This window comes from Protopterus annectens, chromosome 1.part0 (assembly GCF_019279795.1).
Source record: "Protopterus annectens isolate FY-2018-M chromosome 1.part0, PAN1.0, whole genome shotgun sequence".
In the NCBI taxonomy this organism is placed as follows: domain Eukaryota; kingdom Metazoa; phylum Chordata; order Ceratodontiformes; family Protopteridae; genus Protopterus; species Protopterus annectens.
In genome coordinates this window covers 62510366-62532116 of record NC_056725.1, presented here as the reverse complement: position 1 = coordinate 62532116, position 21751 = coordinate 62510366, and the positions used below count along the sequence as shown (strand labels likewise).

At 41.7% G+C, this 21751-nt stretch overlaps 1 protein-coding gene across 1 annotated transcript in view; it reads left to right on the top strand.

The window, feature by feature from the left end:
* AXL (AXL receptor tyrosine kinase) overlaps nt 1-21751 on the top strand; it is a 1440461-nt gene that overhangs the window by 377875 nt on the left and 1040835 nt on the right. Inside the window, exon 3 of the mRNA XM_044083580.1 lies at nt 8462-8562. Coding sequence (XP_043939515.1) covers nt 8462-8562 — 101 coding nt within the window. The remainder of the gene's footprint in view (nt 1-8461; nt 8563-21751) is intronic.

Here is a 21751-nt window from a genome sequence, read left to right as displayed (position 1 = left end):
CTAGAAAACTGGCTAGTTATAAGAAAAAAAACAAGCTAGAAGGCTTCCCTCAAACACAGAAGGGCTTGGGGGCTCAGAAGCCTACAAATAGTCTGTACCACTTAACAGGAAAGGCAGGAAATAAGCTTATTTTTTTTTTTTTTTCTATTTCCCAGATGCTCTCTTTGTACACAGTAGGAGTGCCTGAAATCAGAATATGATCTCACTGCACTCAGTTGAGTGAGCAAATGAGATGGGCCCAGAGGCAGGCTGAGGGGCGGGCAGTTTCAATGCCACTAAGATTAAGAGCAGAATATCTTCAGTTAAAAATTCCTTCAACACTCCTACAGTTTAAATCAAATTAAATACTGTATTTTTTTAAAATAAAAGTGCAGTTAAAGGTACTTAAATTCTCTTATACGTCCAGTTGAATATAACCAAGTTCTTAGCTGGCCAAGCTGAAGTTTTAAAGCAGGAATTATTTCACATGCACCAGTTTAAATATGCAAGGACAGGAAATCAAAGAATGTGGCTACCCCCACACCTGTAATTACTAGCAAATAACAAAATTCAGCCAACACTAGCTTCAATTCAAGTAACTGAAGAGCAGAATATCTTCAGTTAAAAATTCCTTCAACACTCCTACAGTTTAAATCAAATTAAATACTGTATTTTTTTAAAATAAAAGTGCAGTTAAAGGTATTATTGGTATAATATATACACCAAATATATATATATATATATATATATATATATATATATATATATATATATAATATATATACCAATATACCAAAGGTATAATAATTAGCTTGGCTTTGTTGTCCAACATAGCTTTTTCCCTATCCCACACTACCCCAAATTCGTTTAGTTAAGTAGCGCCTGTTGTAGGATATTGTCTTTGCATTGCAACCCTAATTGGGAAAAAAATGAACATTGCATAGCCAAACATTGCTTTATGAATAAACAAACCTCTTAATGCATTGTTGACTTTAACAGTATTACAAAAACAGTGTGAGCAAGCCACACTGAACTTCTATACCCTGCATCTTTATACTAACTGTAATGACAAGACCCGAGAAAGCGTTTCTATGTGAAAGCTTGTCTTTTACTTGTCATTAAATTTTATATAGTCATGTACTGTTTTATTCATTTTATTCATTATATTTTTGGACAGATAGTTTTCCTGCAGTGTATTTTTATTTTTCATTATTTTTTAAAGAGGAATAATAAACTTGTTGCTTTTGTTGGCAGTACCTCTCACTGTGCATTCCAAAAATACTCCCCAGCACAGCTTCTTTTACAGTCTTTTTTACAGTGACTTACCATATGAAAGTCATCACAAATAAATATATCTTGGGTCTCTGCATATGTGGACTCTCTCACTCCTCTCAGTAATGGTGTATCTCTGGATTTTTTCATTCAAGATGATTTATTTGCATGTATTTGCATTAGTGTAAGCTGTCATATGTTAGAACATTTCTACATTTTTGCCAAGTCAAACTAATTCTGTCCATTCCTTCATGTATATCTCATCTGTGGCAGATTGTAATATCTGCAGAGAAGGCTATACTTTCTCCAGATCCTCATCAGTAACACTTGCACAAGATCGGTCCAAGTGCTGGTTCTCTATTGAACCCCACTGTACATATTTTTTTTACTACTCTTTGTGATATGATTTGCCTAAATCTTTTATGCACATGGCCTTAAGTAGCAGTTTGTGCTTTTATCACCCAAAATGACCAGTAGGGCACCTATGAAAATTTAAACAGTGAATATCCGTATTCAGCCAATGTCTATTCTTAGGATACGTTAAGTACCTTGGGATAATTTTTGCCATGACACTGAAGTTTGATGCATATGTGAATGTTATAATCAGAAGGTGTTATGTCATTATTTGAGGCATTTTGCATACAGGATCCTTAAGGGCACCTAAACTGTTAATAACTTTATTTAGGTTTTATGTCATTGACCACAACACACATCAAATAATGTGGAAGTCTATGTATTTGCTGATGTGCTTTGATTATAACATATTCAAAAGCATTTACAAAGAAAATAATGTCAGTAAGGAATCTGTGCTGTCATGAAAGGCTGGTTAAACTCGATCTGCACATTGTAAATTATAGACTTACTAGAGATGACGTTAAACAAGAGTACAAATGCTTGCATAATGTGTATTTGGGCTTTGTTACTGTTGGTGATCTGTATGTCCAGTTAGCTAGCAACTAGAAGTCATAATCTGTTAATTCAATTAAGCAATTACAATATATTTAATCAACAAAACTGTTAATCCTTTCAGGGTGGCTTGCATTTGGCAAAGATGTGCCAGTTTCAATAAACAAAGATAAAGGTTTAACTCTGAGAACCATTTGTGTTGTTGGGTTGGAGCAAGAGCTTGTGAACCCTATTATTCTAGGATACAAAACTCCCTGCTGACCTTTCTAAGGTCTTGAGTTTTATTTTTCAAGCACTTTTAACACTGCAACATTGCTGTGATGCCACCTATTTGGCTAGCTGCCAGGCTTCTTTACCTGAAAGCAGTACATTGTATTGTCTTTTGTGTATCACTGTATGAGATACCTTGTTAAAATCAAAGGGAAACCACTCCCACAACCCCAACTGGATCTTCTTTAACCTCCCTTTCATGCTTGTATCATATTTATTTGGCATGGCCTGCCTGTGTGAATAGCAGTGTATAGTTTTCCATTTCTGTCCCGCTTTCACTTTTGTGAAATGAAATCATGTATGCATTAAGCAGATGAAATGCTACAGTAACAAAGGAACAGCATGTACACTGTGTTGCATAACCAGGCATGAGCTGAGGTGACATCTGAGGACGACAGAGAATGGAAAAATGAGGAGTCATACAACGGGTGGGAAAACAGACAAGATGAGTTAATAAAAACAAATGACAGGACAGAGAGCTCCTGGAAAAAATAAAACATTTTATAATTTGCTACATTTGCAAATGTATAAGCACATTTTGCTGTTCAGTTTAAATATTATAATAGAACTGTGGAAAGTTACATAAATGTACATTTATCCTTTGTGAGAGGAAATAGACCATTGGTTTCTCCAGTCTGCCCTGTTGTTATGACTTTATCATAACCCTCTGACATTACCATAACCCATTCTGTCTAATCTTATTGTCAGAAGCACTCCTGAATCTTCAGTTGTTCTGCTGAGAATTTCGCTATCCCTTTCCAGTGGTACTTCCTCATGTCCAGGCCAAGGCTGATCCTTTAACTGGGAAATGGTAACTATTTCTCACTGTTCCTCTGTCTGATTCCTTCTTTGCTGTAAATGGGTTAACCACCCGTACCGTGCTTTTCCTGCCTTTCCCTGTTCCCCGATGCATAAAGCTATCCTGTCAGTTATTTCCACATAATTTGCTCACATTAGTTTTGTAAGAATGAACCCCAGTGATCTGTGGACATGTGGACTAAAGTTGTTTTTGTGTAGTCTGGTGCACATCCGTGGGTAGTGCTACTGTAATGGTTGTATCACTTAAGATGCTTCGATATTATTTGAACTATTGTGCGCTGCTGCTTGTCTTTAGCAAAGTGTTTGTCATGAGGTTGGGTTTAAACTGGCAACATGACTGTCCTTAGACATTCTGTTTTGCAGTGATATGTGGTGACTGCTTATGTATGGTCTCCTGCAAGTTGCTGATACCTGCATTTGGAAAGATGTTTTTTTTTGAAGTTGCTTTACCAGAAAATAAAAATAAGGTTATACAGTCCTTTGGATTACTGCGTGCTGTTCTACTGTATCTCTCTCTCTCCCCTCTCCTGTAGCTTCACACATGGATACTATCCAAGTAGTAATGCAAACCATGTAAGACGCTAGACAAATACTTCAATGTACCCTTGAATTTGCCGCTGTTCTTATGTGCTTGTCACATTTTTAAATTAAGATTCTGTAAAACCTTCCACATTTCTTTCACTGTGTCAGAAGTTAAAATGGACTCTATTTAAAACACTGGTGCCTAAGTAATGAGATTTACCTGAAGTTTACTCACTATAAAACTAGATATTTTGAGGATATTAAAGTGCTGCAGGTTTATTCGGCTCTTGTCCATGACATTGTTCCTTCTCTTTGAGAAGTTTACATTTGGTCTGATTAGGGCAGAGTATAGGGGAACAAAAACTACTTTGACCTTGACGAGATGCCTTTAGTTGTAATTTAGGGTGTGTGTATATAAATATATATATATATATATATAAAATGATTTCCTGATTGCTGATGCTATATGTTGGTCAAAAGACTGAGAGTTGTCTGTGAAGGCACTGAGATCATGGATGACCCCATCAGTCTGGAGTGGGGTAGTGCACATGCTTAGCATAATGATGAGATTTGTGTGCCCAAGGGGACAGTGATGCACTTCTTTGCAGTGATACTTTATAAATTAGAAGTTATGAAATCAGATGCAGTATGTTACTTAGCTTTGCAAATTGGGCTTGCTAAGTTGATGGGCTTGTAGTTCCGAGGATCAAAGTTAGGGCCACCATTATAGAGTGACTTAATGATGGCCATTATCCATATTTTCCATACCCTGGGAAATGGCCTTTGGCTTTGCTTATGTTGAACAGTTTTAGAATAGGTTCAGTGGTTCAGAGAATGTTTATTTGGAGCTATTTATTTAAAAAGAACCAAAAAAAAAAAAACAAAACAAAACAAAGGTATGTGTTGTAAGGGATCATATAAGAGGTATTTTTGTCTTTAGAGAGAACACTTTGGACATACTTCATAATTATGTTGGGGGGATGAAAGGGTTAGTGAATATGTGGAACTTGAGTGAGTTTTTTGATGTGAAGTTTGTACTAACTTTATTGGCCAGTATATTGACAGAATCTTTAAGATCGGAGTGGGTAATACCATTCTGAATTAATTCATAGCATTGTTTTGTGTTATCTCTTAATCAGCTGATGTCGTGATTATCTCTGGCTTTGGATGCTAATTTTAAATCATGTTCTGCTTTGGTATTCTGTGTGGTGAAATTCAAATTTTGGTTATCTTTAGTGTGGGTAAATTTTGATGTATTTTATGCCTTAATTATTTTTTTCTTGTATTGTAGTGCTTATTAATGCTGACATTCCATCAAAGTGGTTTATTTTTCCCTGTCATATTTGGTTCTGATTCGACCACCTTGGTTTCTGCAGTTTGTTCAATGAGTGTAAACATGTATTGGTTTAAGAGACAGCTGAAGCTACATCCAGTAGCAGTTGAATTTTGAGAGCTTACTATATCGTTTTAATAGGTTTGTCTTTGAATTCAGAGGTGTTTGTTGTTGCTGCTCTGGGGTAGATGCCCTAAAAGAGATGCCGATTTGTGATGAAATCTGACCAGAGATAAGGAAACTGCAGGCACACCACAGGTAGGTGGAGTGTTAGGATGAGGTCAACAAGATTTTAAACCACTCCCGAGATGGTTATCTGTTAGTACACAGGATTTAGCACTTATTTACTAAGCCTAGGAATCTATAGGTGTACCCTAACTTTTTGTGGGGTAAGTGCTTCAGCTAATCACTGATCATTGAAACCACCTATCAAAGAAGAATTTTACATTTAGAGTTAGTTCACAAATCACATATAGGAATCATATAACTTGGAGCAGGCTATGAATTGATAATTTGCTTGTTTAGGGTAATTTGAAGTTCATTAAATTCCATTTATTTTGTTTTGGATGAATCTGCAGAGAGATAATTGGATCTCTGACAATACTAACACTCTTTGTGCAGTTCCCAGCAGGTCTGAATGTATGATAGGTGCTGCAAATAAGGAAAGTCAAATGGCTGGAGCAGCAATTTATTTTTAAGATTTGTAGCAGTGAACACTGCAACCTTGTGGTCCAGATGGGAATTTACTGTAAGCCTTTCTGTTATATTGCAATGTTTCGAAGGCAGACTTTGCCTAAAAAAAGGCATTATTGGGCAGCAGGTGCTTTGTCCAGTATGTGCAGTTTCTGGAATGAAACAGGCAGGCCTTCCTTGGTGAAGGTGAGCTATCAATCATCTTATCCTAAGTGGGTATATAGTAGATCACAGTAGAATAACCAAGCTGCTTTGGCAATTGTTAAAGCCAATCATCTTCTGTTTGTATCTGGCATCATTCTGCATAAGGTTTAGATTCTGTTCAGAGCCAGATACTTTCTTGCAGCTGACACATGACAGCAAGCTGCAGTATGCGTCTCTGAATATGTTTTTTGGTTTGAGCTCCTCAGATCATTCACTCCTCCAAGAGCCATCACAAGGTCACAATCATATCTGTCGTGTTTGGACTGTCACTCTTGAAATGGGTAGCTGAAACCCTGTATTTTTCCTGCCAACTGAGTGCAGAGACACTGTGGTCACCAACTGCTAGGGCATTTCTATTAACTGCAGACTTGGTTTGCAGTCTGTAGCTGGGTGACTCATTGTATTATGAAAGTGTGATGAAGTCATGTTAGTGAACTGCTGTAGTGGATCTTTATTCCAGAATCTTGGAGGCTTGGGGAGTTATGTTTTTTACAGCCTCAGACTGTTGGTTTATTGTCATCATACAAAGGTATGGATGAGTTTGGGTTGCTTATTGGCCATCTGTGTGAGATGGTATCCTCTAAGTTACACAGATAATTATACCCAAAACAAATCATGATATGGTAGTAGTTGTCTCTCATTGAGCACTGAGTAGTTTCCTATACTGTCTTCAAATAGCAAGTGCAATGAGACTGGAAGTAGAAGGGATAGAGGTAGCCTAGGCTTTCATGTTTGCCAGGTGGGCCAAATTACTGAAAGCAAGAATGAGATACTGAACCAATTTAGTCTGTTGGCAGAGAATATGTTAGTTAGAAAAACTACTGTTGATCAGTGCCTGCTTCATGGTGCAGAGGATGATGCTGCTGTGGATCAGTGCCTTCTTTGTGGTGTAGAGGATGACACTGCTGTTGATCAGTGCCTGCTTCGTGGTGTACATGGACGACGCTGCTGTGGATCAGTGCCTGCTTCATGGTGCAGAGGATGCTGCTGCTGTGGATCAGTGCCTGCATTGTGGTGTAGATGGATGACCATGCTATGGATCAGTGCCTGCTTTGTGGTGTAGAAGGATGATGCTGCTGTGGATCAGTGCCTGCTTCATGGTGCAGAGGGATGAAGCACTGACTTCACTGCAGCAGCTTAGGCACCTGTAAGTAGCAGGGAGGGAGGATGGAAGTGAATAGCTGATGCTGACTTAGCCATCATGGGGGGAGAGTTCAGGTGGCTGTGGAGTAACACCTGACAGGAGCACAAACTGCTACCTGGAGGTGTTTGAGTCCACAGAGACCATGCTGTCACAGTGTGCCTCACGTTGACAGCTAGGTAGAGGAACATCTGTATACAGTACATGCTTCCACTTGGAAGATGAGAATGGTGGAGCTTGAGGGGGCCACCAAGTGAAAAGGGATGAGAGGGAGAGTGCAGGCTGCACTCCCAGTACCCACAAGCTAACCCACATTTTACCAAACAACTCATGACAGAGAATGGAGAGCTGATGGGAATTCCCAGGCAGGAACAAATGGTCTGCACTGCTCTTGTCTAGCCTGTAATTATCTGGTTCCCTTGGCTTCAGAGTGAATGGGGACAACTTGGTGCTGGTTTTGGAGCCATTAGGCAAAATCCTGGGGGTGGGGCAGCTGTGGAGCAGATGTACTAGACAAGTTGTGGATGCATTAACACTGATGTAATAACTACTACAGGGAAGAAATTAGGCAGCACAGTCTAATCCATGAGTAGAGCACAGCTGTAGTTAGGGACAGCACACAACGTCTGTATAATAGTATGAGAGCTGGAGAGGTATTATAAACTAAGCACAGCAAGTTCCACTGACAATGGTGTAACTTGGTATGTGTTTGTGTGTGTATGTATGTATATATATATATATATATATATATATGTGTGTGTGTGTGTGCACACACACACACACACATATATATATATATATATATATATATATATATATATACACACGTGTCTGTGTGTAATGTGTATACATATATAATGTGTGTGCGTGTGTGTGTGGCTAGGCTTGTAAGGGCTCTAGACCCATTAGCCTAGTAACCTACTATGAACCTACTGCCTCTGCATTTCGATGGAACTTTTGTGAGTGGGCAGATTGAAGTGGTCACATATTTTTCAAGTATAGTAAGAAATATGTAAAGATTTTTCTTAAGTTTAATATTTCTGGGATTTCTTTTCTAGAGACACTGTTTCTTTTTGTGTTTCATAACGGTATAGTTTAGTTACATGCTATTTAGCTGCAACCTAGTGAATTTTTTTAATATTAGAGGAAAATGAAATGAGAGGGATGATAGACAAGCATTTTTCTGTGAATTTTCAGCAGTATACCTTTGGATTATTCCCATTTTGTTCTTTCTAATATTTTGCACATCTTTTGCCTTCATATAATGATAGTTTAACTCTCTTTTGCTGAATATTATTTTTCTGTGTGTTGTCTTCTTGCAGTCTTCCATCAGTTCAGCTCTCAGATGCTGGGAACTACAGATGTGTTTTTCTCGTCAGCGGAGAGAAATTACTGTCTGAAGAGGCTCATTTGGCATTAGAAGGTAAGGATTTGTATGTTCTATTGTAAATTATAGCTGGAATTAGAAGGTAAGGATTTATGTGTTGTATTGTAAATTATAACTGTGTTGTATTTGCCTTAACCAAGGTCACCTAACCTTTCTAATTTAATGCAAGCATTGCCACTTTGCAGTTACTTTCTAGTTAATGTTTTATATGCAGCTCATTACCTATGTTTATATGATTCTTCCTGTTAAATATTTGGGAAGTGGAGCAGAAAGGTTAGTCTGTAGTAGCCCTGCAGTTGTAGTGTGCACAAACTGTGAAAGCTGTGTGCGCCATCCTGAAGTGCAGCAAATGCACTTGTGGGTGCTAACAGCGGTTACTGCTTTTAGGCAAAGCAAGAATCTGGAGGAAATGACAGTCATTACCTGCCATATAATGTATGCTTTTCTATAACATAAAACAGGCTGATAACTTCTAGTTTTTCTGAATTATATCCTGCTATTTGATTGAGCAGTTCACAGTGAGAAAAAAAAAAGTAAAATCAGCAGTGCTATTTCATTGTGGTTCCTTCAATCTGCACAAAAAAGTTAATACATGTTGGTAATTAGAAGTTTCCATCATGTCTGGTTTGAAAGTCAAACTGAGGTCTAGAGTCAGAGGTCAGAAGAAAGTACTATGTGATCTTGGAGTGTGTTTACTTGCATTTGTGTTGACAATGTTTGTGCTGGGAGGTTGATATTAACTATGATCTATTCACAGAGAAAGTTACCTTAAAAGCACCAATAGCCATACTTTGAACAATGCCCTCATAATCTTAGTCACAAAGTACAGTTTTGTGGCTAATCAGGAAGTACACTGGCGGGCTGCAGTTTATAAAAATGTGGTCACGAAACATAAGCAATAGGCCAGGTCAAGACAGGCAGTTTGCTCCTTTCATGTCATCCTCCCTCCTCTTTGTTTGGTATAGTGATTCATGTGTATGCTCTGATTAAGATTTTGAATACTAGAATACAGCCAAGCATATTATTTTGATCCTGTTTTTATTCCATGAAGTTACAGCAGTTGTCATTTTCTTATCATCCTCTTTTACATAATAAGTACTTGAAACATCTCTGGCCATCCTCTGAGCAGCTGACTGAATACTGTCCCCAGTCCACAGCAGCAACTGAGGACGGTCATCTGCAATACAACACCTTGTGACTTAGGATACTATACATGTATCATGCCAGTGTTACGTATATGTTTATGATGGCTAAATCTGCAGATCAAATCAGACCCTTGCTTTATTTTGGAGATGGTCATCGGAGGGGTCTACACACTCCTTTACCTAATTTTGAATCACAGATGTCCTTCAAGGATGCATCTGCAGTCATAACATATGGGTTGTCCTGCCTCAGGCATCCCTTCGGTCGGCCGGATTCCAAAGTCTGGGTCTGGCCTCGGCTGATGTCGCACTTTCCCCGACGTCAGAGTGTCTGGGGTATAAAAGCATCAGCCGACGCCATTTTCCTCAGTCTTTCTTGCCGCGCGGTGCCCGAAGCAGAAGCTGTTCGCAAGTGCTGGTCGGTCAGATCCAGAGATTTCAGCTACCGAAGACTTGAAAAGCTAAGTACCCCGTTGGGGACTCTTTCTTGCCTCAGCCGATGTCAGCCAAAGTAAATAATTGTTTAACTTGTGGGAAACAAATACCTCATAAGGATTTCCATTCTTACTGCCTTCCTTGCTTAGGCCCAGACCACGACGTATCAGCTTGTTTAGCCTGTGCCTCCTTCAACCAACGGACTCTTAGACGTCGGTCGGAGTTTGCAGAAGAGTTTTTTGGAACCGCTTTTGCTTATAAAATGCCGTCGGAGACTCCGACTTCGCATATGGTCAAAAAATGCAAGGAAAAGGACCGACACTCGCGGCCCGCGGCTTTGGCTGAAACCACGGCTAGGCCTACCGCGAGTGTCTCAGTTTTGGCTGAAACCGAGTCCACGGCTATTCCTACTACCGAAACCTTACCTCCGACCACTGAGTCCAGAGAGGCCCCGGCTGAGTCGGCTTCAGAACTCCCTACCGAAGCTAGTGTTCAGGATTTGTCCGACACCATACCTCTGGACATTTCTACCCCTGCACGTGGGGCAGATAGGCCCCCAGCTTCTATGTCTATTAAGGCCTTCTCCAGGGCTAAAGCTGCCAAACTTTCAAAAGCTTTGCCTGCCAAAACTACATCCCAGAGGCCTTCCTCTAGTTCTCAGATCCTCAGTCTTGCTGAGGACCTTATCTCCTTAATTAGGGGTTCCCAACCTCACCCAGACAGGGCCTCCCAACCTCCTCCAGACAAAAGGCCCAGGACTGACCCCTCTGAACCTCACTCCACAGATTACTCCACGGATGGATCTGATTTGTCAGACCACCAGGAAGGGGCCTACTCGCCTTATGAGGATTCAGATGCAGAAGAATCTATCCCTTCGGCCTCCCCCCCTGAAGAATTTTCTTTTGGGGAGACCTTACGCTCCATGAGAGAACACTTTCAATGGCAGGGTCAAGATTTCTTTGTTTCTAGAAAAAGATTAAGGACCTTTTTGCATTTGCCCCAGCATAGGCCCTTAGCTATTCCTCCGGTTCTAACTGTAATTGATGATGTGTACACTGATGTCAGTACTGCACCTGATTCACTTCCTCCGGCCCCCTCCAAACCTGACAGATATTACAGGGTCCCGGATTCTCACTTCCACCTGTATAAAGCCCATGCTGCAGACCCAGAAACTATTTCTCAGGGCCCTAAAGGGGTTGCAGCCGCTACTGCCAAAAACCCCCTACCCTCTGAAAGAGAGTCTAGAGCATTAGAGAGATGGGGAAAAAAGGTTTATACATCTGCTACTCTTTCTGCCAGGGTATTAAACTGTCAATTCCATATGATACAGTACCAAGAATTTTTGTTAGATCAGCTAAATAAGAAACTTTCTGCACCTGAACCCTTAGACCGTAAATCCCTTCAGGATTTGGTACACAACTCACAACAGGTCAGTAATCATTTCTTAAAATGTGGCTATGATGCACTGGAGGCTTCATTTAGATCAGCTATGACTGGGGCAGTAATTCGTAGGCATGCCTGGCTGAAGGAGCAATCTTTGCCAGACCAGGTCAAGGCTAAACTCCTCAATGCTCCAATGGAGAAACAACATTTATTTGGCTCCCCTGCACAGGAGATTCTAAAGAAGGTTGAAGAAAAAGCAAAATCTGTGCAAACAGTTAAAGATTTCCTGCAAGTTCAGCCTCCGAGGTTCAGCAGAAACTGGCCTACAAAGAATTGGTCCTTTCCAGACTCTTCCAGAGCACAGAGAGGCAGAAACAGGTGCCCTAGAGGCAGAGGTCAATCCAAGGGCCCCTACAGAGGCTGTCAGTGGCAGCCTGCAAACCAGAGGAGTAGTGCAACAGCTACTACTACTACCACTACTACAGGACAGACCCAATGACTTGACTCTGATTCCGCCTACCAGGGATCAACTGGAAGCACCCTTGGGCGGAAAGTTGGCTTTATTCTCGAAAAACTGGCATTGCATTACAAAGGATACATGGACATTGCAAATAATCGACAAAGGATACAGGTTTCACTTCCATACTTTGCCAAAAAGAGGCGGAATGCCAAACCTTCCACCAAACCAGAAGGTAGAGGCTTTAAGACAAATCAGCAAGTTACTTCAGATGAAAGCTATAGAAAGGGTACCATCTACAGAACAAGGCCAAGGATTTTACTCCAGACTATTCCTTGTGCCAAGAAAAGAAAACCAATGGAGGCCTATACTCGACCTGTCCGCACTGAACATTTATCTCATTGTGCCAAAATTCAAAATGCTGACCCTACAGCAACTTCTTCCCATGTTGGGCAAGGAGTCTTGGCTGGTGACTCTAGATCTCAAGGAGGCATACCTGCACGTCCCTATCCGACCAGATTGCAGAAGACACCTCAGATTTCTTGCAGGATCAGAGCATTATCAATTCTCAGCATTGCCCTTTGGCTTATCTACTGCGCCCAGAGTATTCACGAAATGCCTGCCATCAGTAATTGCACACTGCAGACTTCAGGGAATTCAAATTTATCCATACCTGGACGACTTCCTAATACAAGCGGACAACAAGAAGAAATTGTTAAAGGACTTGGCCTATGCCATACACCTGCTACAAACCTTGGGATACACAGTCAACATCCAAAAGTCAAGACTAGTACCATCCCAAAGGATAACCTTTTTGGGTGTGGATCTGGACACAATCACTCATATGGCTTTTCTCACAGAAGAAAAACAAAAACAACTTCCAGATTACTTCATGACTCTGACAAGACAAACTCAGTTTACTGCAAGGAAAGTCCTGCAGGCCCTGGGTTACATGGCATCCTGCATAATTTTAATTCCACATGCCAGGTTGCATATGAGGAAATTACAATGGTACCTAAGGAATGTATGGTCTCAACACAGTCACAGTCTGGAAACCATGATACAAATCATTCCATGCCTTCAAAAGGAATTCCTGTGGTGGGCTCAGGCCTGCCAGTCCAACAGAGGGTTGCCTTTCAACAAACCAAAAACAAGACAGACCATCACCACGGACGCCTCAGACCGAGGATGGGGAGCACACATGGAGGACAAACTTATCCAAGGCCTATGGCCTCAAGGGCAGCTAAGCATGCACATAAACCAAAAGGAAATGCTGGCAGTAAGGCATGCAATCGAGGCATTCAGACCCTTCCTCCAGCAAGGACATCTGTTAATACGGACAGACAACACCACGGTCATGTGGTACATAAACAAGCAGGGAAGCACACATTCCTACCCTCTATGCCGGATGGCTATGAATCTGTGGAACCTATGCCTGAATCTCAATATCCAGCTGCAGGCCAAATTCGTACCAGGAAAAGAGAATACACTAGCAGACAGCTTAAGCAGAACTACCATGGATGCACACGAATGGATGCTGCATCCAGACATCTTCAAACTCATAACAAAGAAATGGGGAACCCCAGAGATAGATCTGTTCGCCTCCCCACTCAACCACCAACTGAAGAAATTCTGCTCAAGGGCATACCACCCACAAGCCTGGAGGGTGGACTCTCTCTCTTTCAGCATGCCCTAACAGTCTATGCCTTTCCACCTCTCCCATTGATGTACAAGGTTCTACTGAAAATCAGGGAGGAACAGCCAAAAGTCATACTAATAGCTCCGGACTGGCCAATACAACATTGGTACCCGCTATTGAGAAGCATGTCTCAGGCAAACTCATGGCCTCTTCCCCTATGGCCTCTTCTTCTAACGCAGAACATTTTCAAGACCCTGCATCCCAACTTGAAAACATTGCAGCTAACTGCCTGGAAGATTCCTTAAAGCCCAACCAAACTGTTTTATCTCAGAGGGTGAAGGACATTATCCTGGAGGCTCGCAGACCTTCCACAAGAAAAACATACTCAGCTAAATGGAAGAGATTTCTCATTTGGAGTGCATCAAGGGGCACAGATGTCACAGTGGCAAACCTAGCACACATCCTAGAATACTTAGCAGAACTGTTCCACAATGGACTGTCTTATTCATCCATTAAGATTCATGCTTCAGCAATTTCAGCAGAATACAATATGGATCCACCTATCTTCTCACACCCTCTTCTCAGACAATTTTTGAGAGGGATCAAAAATGTTAAACCTCCAAGAAGACCCCCCCTACCTGCATGAGATCTCAATTTTGTGCTGGAAAAACTGACACTACCTCCTTTTCAACCAGCAGCATCAGCAGACCTCCAGTTTTTATCTTGGAAAACTGCATTCCTTCTGGCAATCACTTCAGCAAGAAGAGTATCTAAGTTACAGGCATTAATGGCAGTACAGCCTTTTCTTATTTTTCACCAGGATAGAGTGTCACTGAGAACCAATCCTACTTTCATGCCAAAGGTGGCATCTAGGGTATCCTTGAACCAAGCTATTCACTTGCCTACGTTCTTCCCTAACCCACAGAACAAAGGGGAAAAACTTTTGCACACCTTGGATATACACAGACAACTACGCTACTATTTGGACAGAACTAAAACTAACAGAAAAACTGACCAACTTTTTGTAGCATATGCAACTGGAGTGCAAGGAAGAGCAATTTCCAAACAGACAATTTCAAAATGGATAGGAAATTGCATTCGTTTTTGCTACTCCTTTCATGGAAAGTCAGTTCCTGAAAATATCAGGCCCCACTCCACAAGGGCCACAGCCACCACTACATCTTTCCTACGAGGGGTGGCTACCAAGGACATTTTAGAAGCTGCTAATTGGAGCTCCGTGCATACATTTGCCAAACATTGCAATCCACCTTTATACTCCAGATCCCGAGCAGGGTTTGCAACTGCAGTACTGCAGGGGATCTTAACTACACCATAATTCTCTTAGTACCTCCTCCCCCAGATTGGCTATGGTATTCTACCCATATGTTATGACTGCAGATGCATCCTTGAAGGACATAGTACAGTTTTGTACCTACCATAAATGTAGATGTCCGATAGGTATGCATCTGCAGTCAGGATTACCCACCCTCCTTCCCCTCTGTGGTATTCCTAGGGTGCTTACCCCTCTTTCAGCTAGCTGGGGGAATATATTATGGTGTATTTGTTTGTTTGTTTATATATGTATATAATTTGCAAATGTTTGGAACTTTTCAGCCTTTATCCAAATTTAGCCTTCCTAGAGGGCACCTGGCATCTGGGGCAAGAAAAACTGAGGAAAATGGCGTCGGCTGATACTTTTATACCCCAGACACTCTGACGTCGAGGAAAGTGCGACATCAGCCGAGGCCAGACCCAGACTTTGGAATCCGGCCGACCGAAGGGATGCCTGAGGCAGGACAACCCATATGTTATGACTGCAGATGCATACCTATCGGACATCTACATTTATGGTAGGTACAAAACTGTACTTTATAAACTGTGTAAAACTGCTGGACATTTAGCTTTCCTTTTTTACTAAAAAGCATAAGATTGCTTATAAAAGTTGCAGCAATTATGTGGTCAACACTTTCATATTTAAAGTGTGTTAGTTGATATAGCCTTATAGAGGATTTTCTGCTGTCTGTTGCACAGAGAAAAAAGTATCCTAGAATAATTTAAGGCAATGCAGTGGATGAAGCATCGCAGAATAATATAAGGCACTGCAGTGAATGAATCCTCATAGAATAATTAAGGCTCTGAAATAAATGAATCATCATCGAATAATATAAGGCACTGCAGTGGATGAAGTATCACAGAGTAATGTAAGGCACTGCAGTGGATGAAGTATCACAGAGTAATGTAAGGCACTGCAGTGAATGAAGTATCACAGAGTAATGTAAGGCACTGCAGTGAATGAAGTATCACAGAATAATGTAAGGTACTGCAGTGAATGAAGTATCACAGAATAATGTAAGACACCTTAGTGAATGAATTTTCATAGGATAATGTAAGGCACAGTGAATGAAGCATCACAGAATAATGTAAGACACTGCAGTGAATGAATCCTCATAGAATAATTAAGGCTCTGAAATAAATGCCACTTATCCTTTACCTCCTAGCCTTAACATCAGTTGGATAGCTAGATGGTTATGTCTGTCTCTCAGCTAGGGCTGGGTTTTCCTTAAATTCGGTGTTTGTGGCACAAATTCAACAACTTTACAAAAGACTCTGGAGATCAATCTTCAGCAGACTCCTTCCGTCCAGTTTCATCAGAGCAGTTTGTCGTACTTTCATTGCCTTGAATCAATTCTACAACTCATTTTGCAGATGCAGTTTAGCTGAATTTGCTGATGCCTAGCAGAAAAGTCTACATTTATATGAGTTTGGACTGTATCTCACAATTCCAAAGCCATATATAACATATTGGTCATTTCCTTTAGTGTATGATTCATCTGTTAAACTTTGCCACTTGTCTGCCATTATGTCTTACCAAGTTAGGCCTGTTACTTTCATTGCATTTGTAAATGCACAGTAATTATATGTAGTTGGCAGATTTCTTCCCAAGGTTTTAAGGTATGAAGTATGAGGGAGTTATAAAGATATAAGGTATATTTACAGTTTGTTTTATATAAGTTGTGTATTTTATTTATTTCATTGTTGATCATCATTTCTATGACAGTTACATTGAAACATAAATTTATGGCAGTCAGTGGAGCATCCATACAGGCTGTTTCATTGCTTTGAGGAACAGTTGCTTTTAGGGTACCTTCTGAAAAAGACATGCTGAAAACATGGATGTTTGGGTGAGGTTTGTACTGCTTGAAAATGTGCTGTGCTCTCCATCTTTGAGTGGAATGCTGCAGAATTTACTACCTCTGTCCACCTCCGCTGATATTTCACACAAATGTGGTGCACAATGTACATGACAAAACAACTGATACTGAGCTGAATTTCAAAGTAATATATGTATGGGACAAGGTGATGCCCCAAAGTAGTGAGGATTTTTCTATTATTCTGTGACTTCAGAAACAATCCCATGGATGTGACAGACAGATAATGAAGTACTCAAGCGTTCACTGGTGATCCTTGGTGTAAAAAAAAGCTGTGCTCATCATTGACAGAAGTAGAAACTGGCAGTGTATACAGTCAAACACAGGTGTGCCATGGCTATCGGGTAATCTGCATGATATAGACCAAGAAAAATGAGCAGACCATATTATAAACAGCTGGTCTTGTGCCAACAATAATACAGTTAAGTCCTTCACCTATCTTATACAACCTGATGCCTCATGTTTATTGACAACCCTCTTCTCCTAGCACATAATTCTTCCACCCGTGAGAACTGCATGTACATCAGTAACCTGGAGTCCATGCTGTCTCGCACCACAGTCAGTAATCCTGACAAAGTGGAGATTGCCAGCACAAACACCACAACATACACACACACACACACACACACACACACACACACACACACACACACACACACACACACACACACCTATGCAAAGGTCCTCAATAAAAACTTAACTAAACAGCAGAGACCTCCAAAACACACTCATAAGCATTCCACATACAACACCAAACACATCACACACAGCAGACAACACACCAGTGTCTCTCAAACACATCCCATAACTCAAAACAATAAACCATCACAGCCCACAAGATATAACAATAAACCAAACACACTAGTCATTGGTGACTCACTTGTGAGACACACTGATGTCCCCCTCACCAGGGTCAACAAGGAGAAAGTCACAGTCAGTTAACTGTCTGGTGCCACTGCCAGAATCCACCACATCATGCAAGCACTTCTCTGCACAACAAGTACGACTCTGTCATTGTACATTTTGGTGTGAATGACTTGAGACATACCTCCCTGGACTATATGAAGAGAGACATGATTGAACTCTGAGAATGTGTTCCAGGCAGGTATGACCGTAGCCCTAAACAGCATCCTGCCTTCACCAAGAATGATACCACAATACCAACAAAAAATGATTGACTTCAACAATTGACTTAGTTTCTGGTGTCATTCCAAGGGGATCCAGTATCTGTCTGCCTGGGATAACATGGTCGACATGCCTTGATGCTTTGACAGAGATGGCCTTCACCTGTCATCACTGGGTTTATGGATCCTGGCCAAGGCTCTCTCCTCCCCCATCATGCCTTTTTAGGCAATGTCCCAAAGACAAACCTTCCAACTTAAAAGATCTGTCAAAAAGCAAATTGAAGGTCATGCTGCTTAATGCTAGGAGTAACCTGAAAATGGACTCACTGGAGGCCCTCCTTGCACTGGAAGATGCTGATGTCTGTGTGGTCATGGAAACTTGGTTCAGGGCTGCAGAAAGCACTCCTGCCTTACAAGGCTGTACCTCATTCCATACATTCTGACTCCAAAATGAGGTTAGGAAGACTAAGGGTGGTGGTGTCGCTCTCTCTTCATTAAGGACAGGCACACCTCCAGACTAGTTTGCCAGCATGACACACTGGAACTACTCCAGGTACAACTGACAGTTGGCAAAACACCCATCCAAGTTATAGCTAGCTATAGACCTCATTCCATGATTCAGGATACCCACTCCTCTTACTTGGATCTACTTGACTCCATCAAGGTACCCCCTAACACCCTGATCTTTGGTGACTTCAACTACTCCACCATAGACTAGGTAAACTATTCCTGCATGAATGCACTCTGTCAACCATTCCTTGACTTCATCAGTTCTAATGCACTAGACCAGCTCATCTCCTCCCCCACAAGAGGAGATAAGATTCTGGACTTGGTTCTTACCAACATGGGTGACCGATGCACCACTCCCATAGTATGTTCTTCCCTGGTGAGATCAGATCATCAGACTCTCATTCGAAGTCTCTCTCCCACCCAGCCTCCTCCCCAGCCATAATTAAGCTAAAAAAACTTCTAAAAAGCGGACTACAAACTTCTAAGGGAAGGGTATCTGTGGCTTCACACCATCCTCCCCCTTCAGAAGATGCAGGCAACTATGCTGAACAGTATGCCAGTACAGTATACAAGCACCTGTACAACTGCATGGACTCAGCCATACCCAATAGAACTAAAAGCTGCTCCTCAAGTAAACACAAACCTGTTTGGTGGACATCCTGTATCAACAGGCTTTACAACAAAAGGAAGAGCCTGTTATCCAAGGGTAAGATGGAACAAATTTGAAATGGAAAAACTCCCTCCTTAGCCTCAACAAGCAAATTAGATCACTAGTGAAAACCTCCAAGACCAATTATGAATTGAAACTAGCTTCCTTAACAAAGGTAAACCATAAAGTCATCTTCAGTTACATCAGGAACCTCTGTGGCAAAGCCCAGGTTTGTTCTGAATTAGTACTTAACAGTATCACTTACACTAATCCTGTTGACTTAGCCAGCCTGCTAGCAGATAGGTTCAGCGCAAACTTCACCCTCTGCCCCCCCAAAGGCCCTTTCGGCATCCCTGATACTTGTCCCATAACTCACATCTCCATAGATCAAGTGTTACAGGCCCTATCCAGGGCAAAGAACACATATTCCATGGGACCCGATAGTATCCCAGGATGCATTCTGCACCATCTTCAACAAGAACTGGCTTCACCATTGAGCACCCTGTTCAACCACAGCCTAAGTACTGGCTTCATTCCAGCAGAGTGGAGAACTGCCATTGTCATCCCTTGCACAAAGGTGGTGCCACTGCTGACCTTGGAACTATCGCCCCATTAGCTTTGACAAGACAGATCTGAAAAGCCATGGAGCATATTATTATGGCTCTCATAAACAAAGACATAGACAATCTCCAAGCACTTGACCCCACCCAGTTCGGATTTGTCAAGGGCAGATCTTGCCTGTTGAACCTGGTTGATGTCTTTGAGACTGTCACCAAGGCCCTGGATGAGGAAAAGTCAGTTCATACAGCTTATCTTTACTTGTCCAAGGCCTTTGACACAATCCCCCACTTTGGCATCATCAAAAAGCTAACGTAACTTAGCGTAAATCCCTATCTCATCAGGTGGGTGGCCATCTGGCTCAGCAACAGGACCCTCAACGTCAAAATAGGCACCTCCATCTCTGATAGCAGACCTGTCACTAGTGGAGTTCCCCAGGGATTTGTCCTGGGACCCCTACTGTTTGGCATCTATTTCTCAGAGATCCAGGCAAAGACAAAAGGCCGGTGGCTGACCATGTTTGTGGATGACTGTAAGTTGGGTGCTGTCATTGACTCACCATATGATGTTAGCATACTGCAAGAGGGTCTCATAGCAACTAATGACTAGTGCCAAAGTTATGGCCTCAAGCTAAATGCAAAAAAAATGTATCATCATACCAATTGGCAAAAACACTACTCCTATTGATTACCACATCAACGGCAATCCCCTAAGCACACAGCATGAGGTGAGAAACTCGGGAACTCAGGTTGATAACCTCACATTCAAATGTAGCGGCAGTAGTCAGAAAAGCCTTTTACTTGGTTCATCTCATAAGTAAAGAGATTGTATCCAGAAAAAAAGGAAGTTATTACCTCTCTATACTCCTCCCTCATTAGACCAATAATTGAGTATAACATCACGTTTGGGATGTACCTCTCCAAACATCTGCACCAACTTGAAAGGCCACTGAAAAACCTCAAAAAGAGAATCCATGGCCTCCAACACCTGTCCTATGCTGACAGGCTCAAATCACTGTCACTCTACTCGGTATCTTACAGATTGCTCAGCGGTGACCTGTGTCTCACCTACAAGGCAATCTTGGACCCTGCCCTGCTAGAGATGCTCCATGTCTGTAAGTCAAACTCCTCACCCACTACCCGCTCAAAAGGCCTGATTCTAATATGTGACATCAACAGAACCTGCTGGAGAGACTTGTTTGCCTCCCAGAGGCTGCCCCGTGTCTGGAATAGATTTCCCTTAAATGTCAAACAGAGCACCTCAGTGATCCTCTAAAAGCCCAACCTTGATGAATGGATGGGAAGCAACAGATTTGTCCCAAGGGTTCCCCTTGTGTCCCTCACTGCTGACTGAGGTTTCTTTCTGGGGATAAACTCTTGTCTAGGCTTGGAAGGGCCCCAGGGCCATTAGCCTATGAGTACCATAGCCTCATTGCTGGCCATCCACTTCCAGGATGGACATATTGTACCCTGTATATCTCCCCATCAGTACATATTTAGGAAAGGATGTGTGTGTCACAATGCACAAACCATCCTTCTGATCATCTCTGATGAAAAATAGCTACACCCATGCACACAACACATGTACACACTTTCAGTGTCTATTCTGTATCCAGCTGCCAACTTTTCCTTAAATATTGCAAAAGTCCTTGTCCATCTTACAGTCAATCATTATTCTTGAACATGCACAGTATTTTGCAACCCAGGTATTTAAAAGATGAGGATGTAATGGGATCCTATCTCGCCTACATTCATGACAGATGGGTTCGGAGCCGATCCATCGGCTCCGACTCGGCAACTTATACACTAGCACGAAGTCTCTCATTGGCTGGGCTACTCCCTATCCCAGGATGCACTACACCTGCTTCCCCAGATCTCGTTTGCCGCTTTACAAGCTGGACGTGGTCTCGACTTGGCTGGAGCTAAGTGTTTACTTTTACCTTTATTGGTCCTTGACCTTGGGGTTTTTGTCATTTATTAAACAAACAGCTGTTTTAACAGCTTCTTTTATACTATTTGTGAAGTTTGAGTGCTTGAATGTTGTCTGGTACTTGTTCCTTTTTGTCTGTCGGGCAAGGCCCGTTTTAGTTAGAGGGCCCTTGCCCTATCCTTGTGTTCTT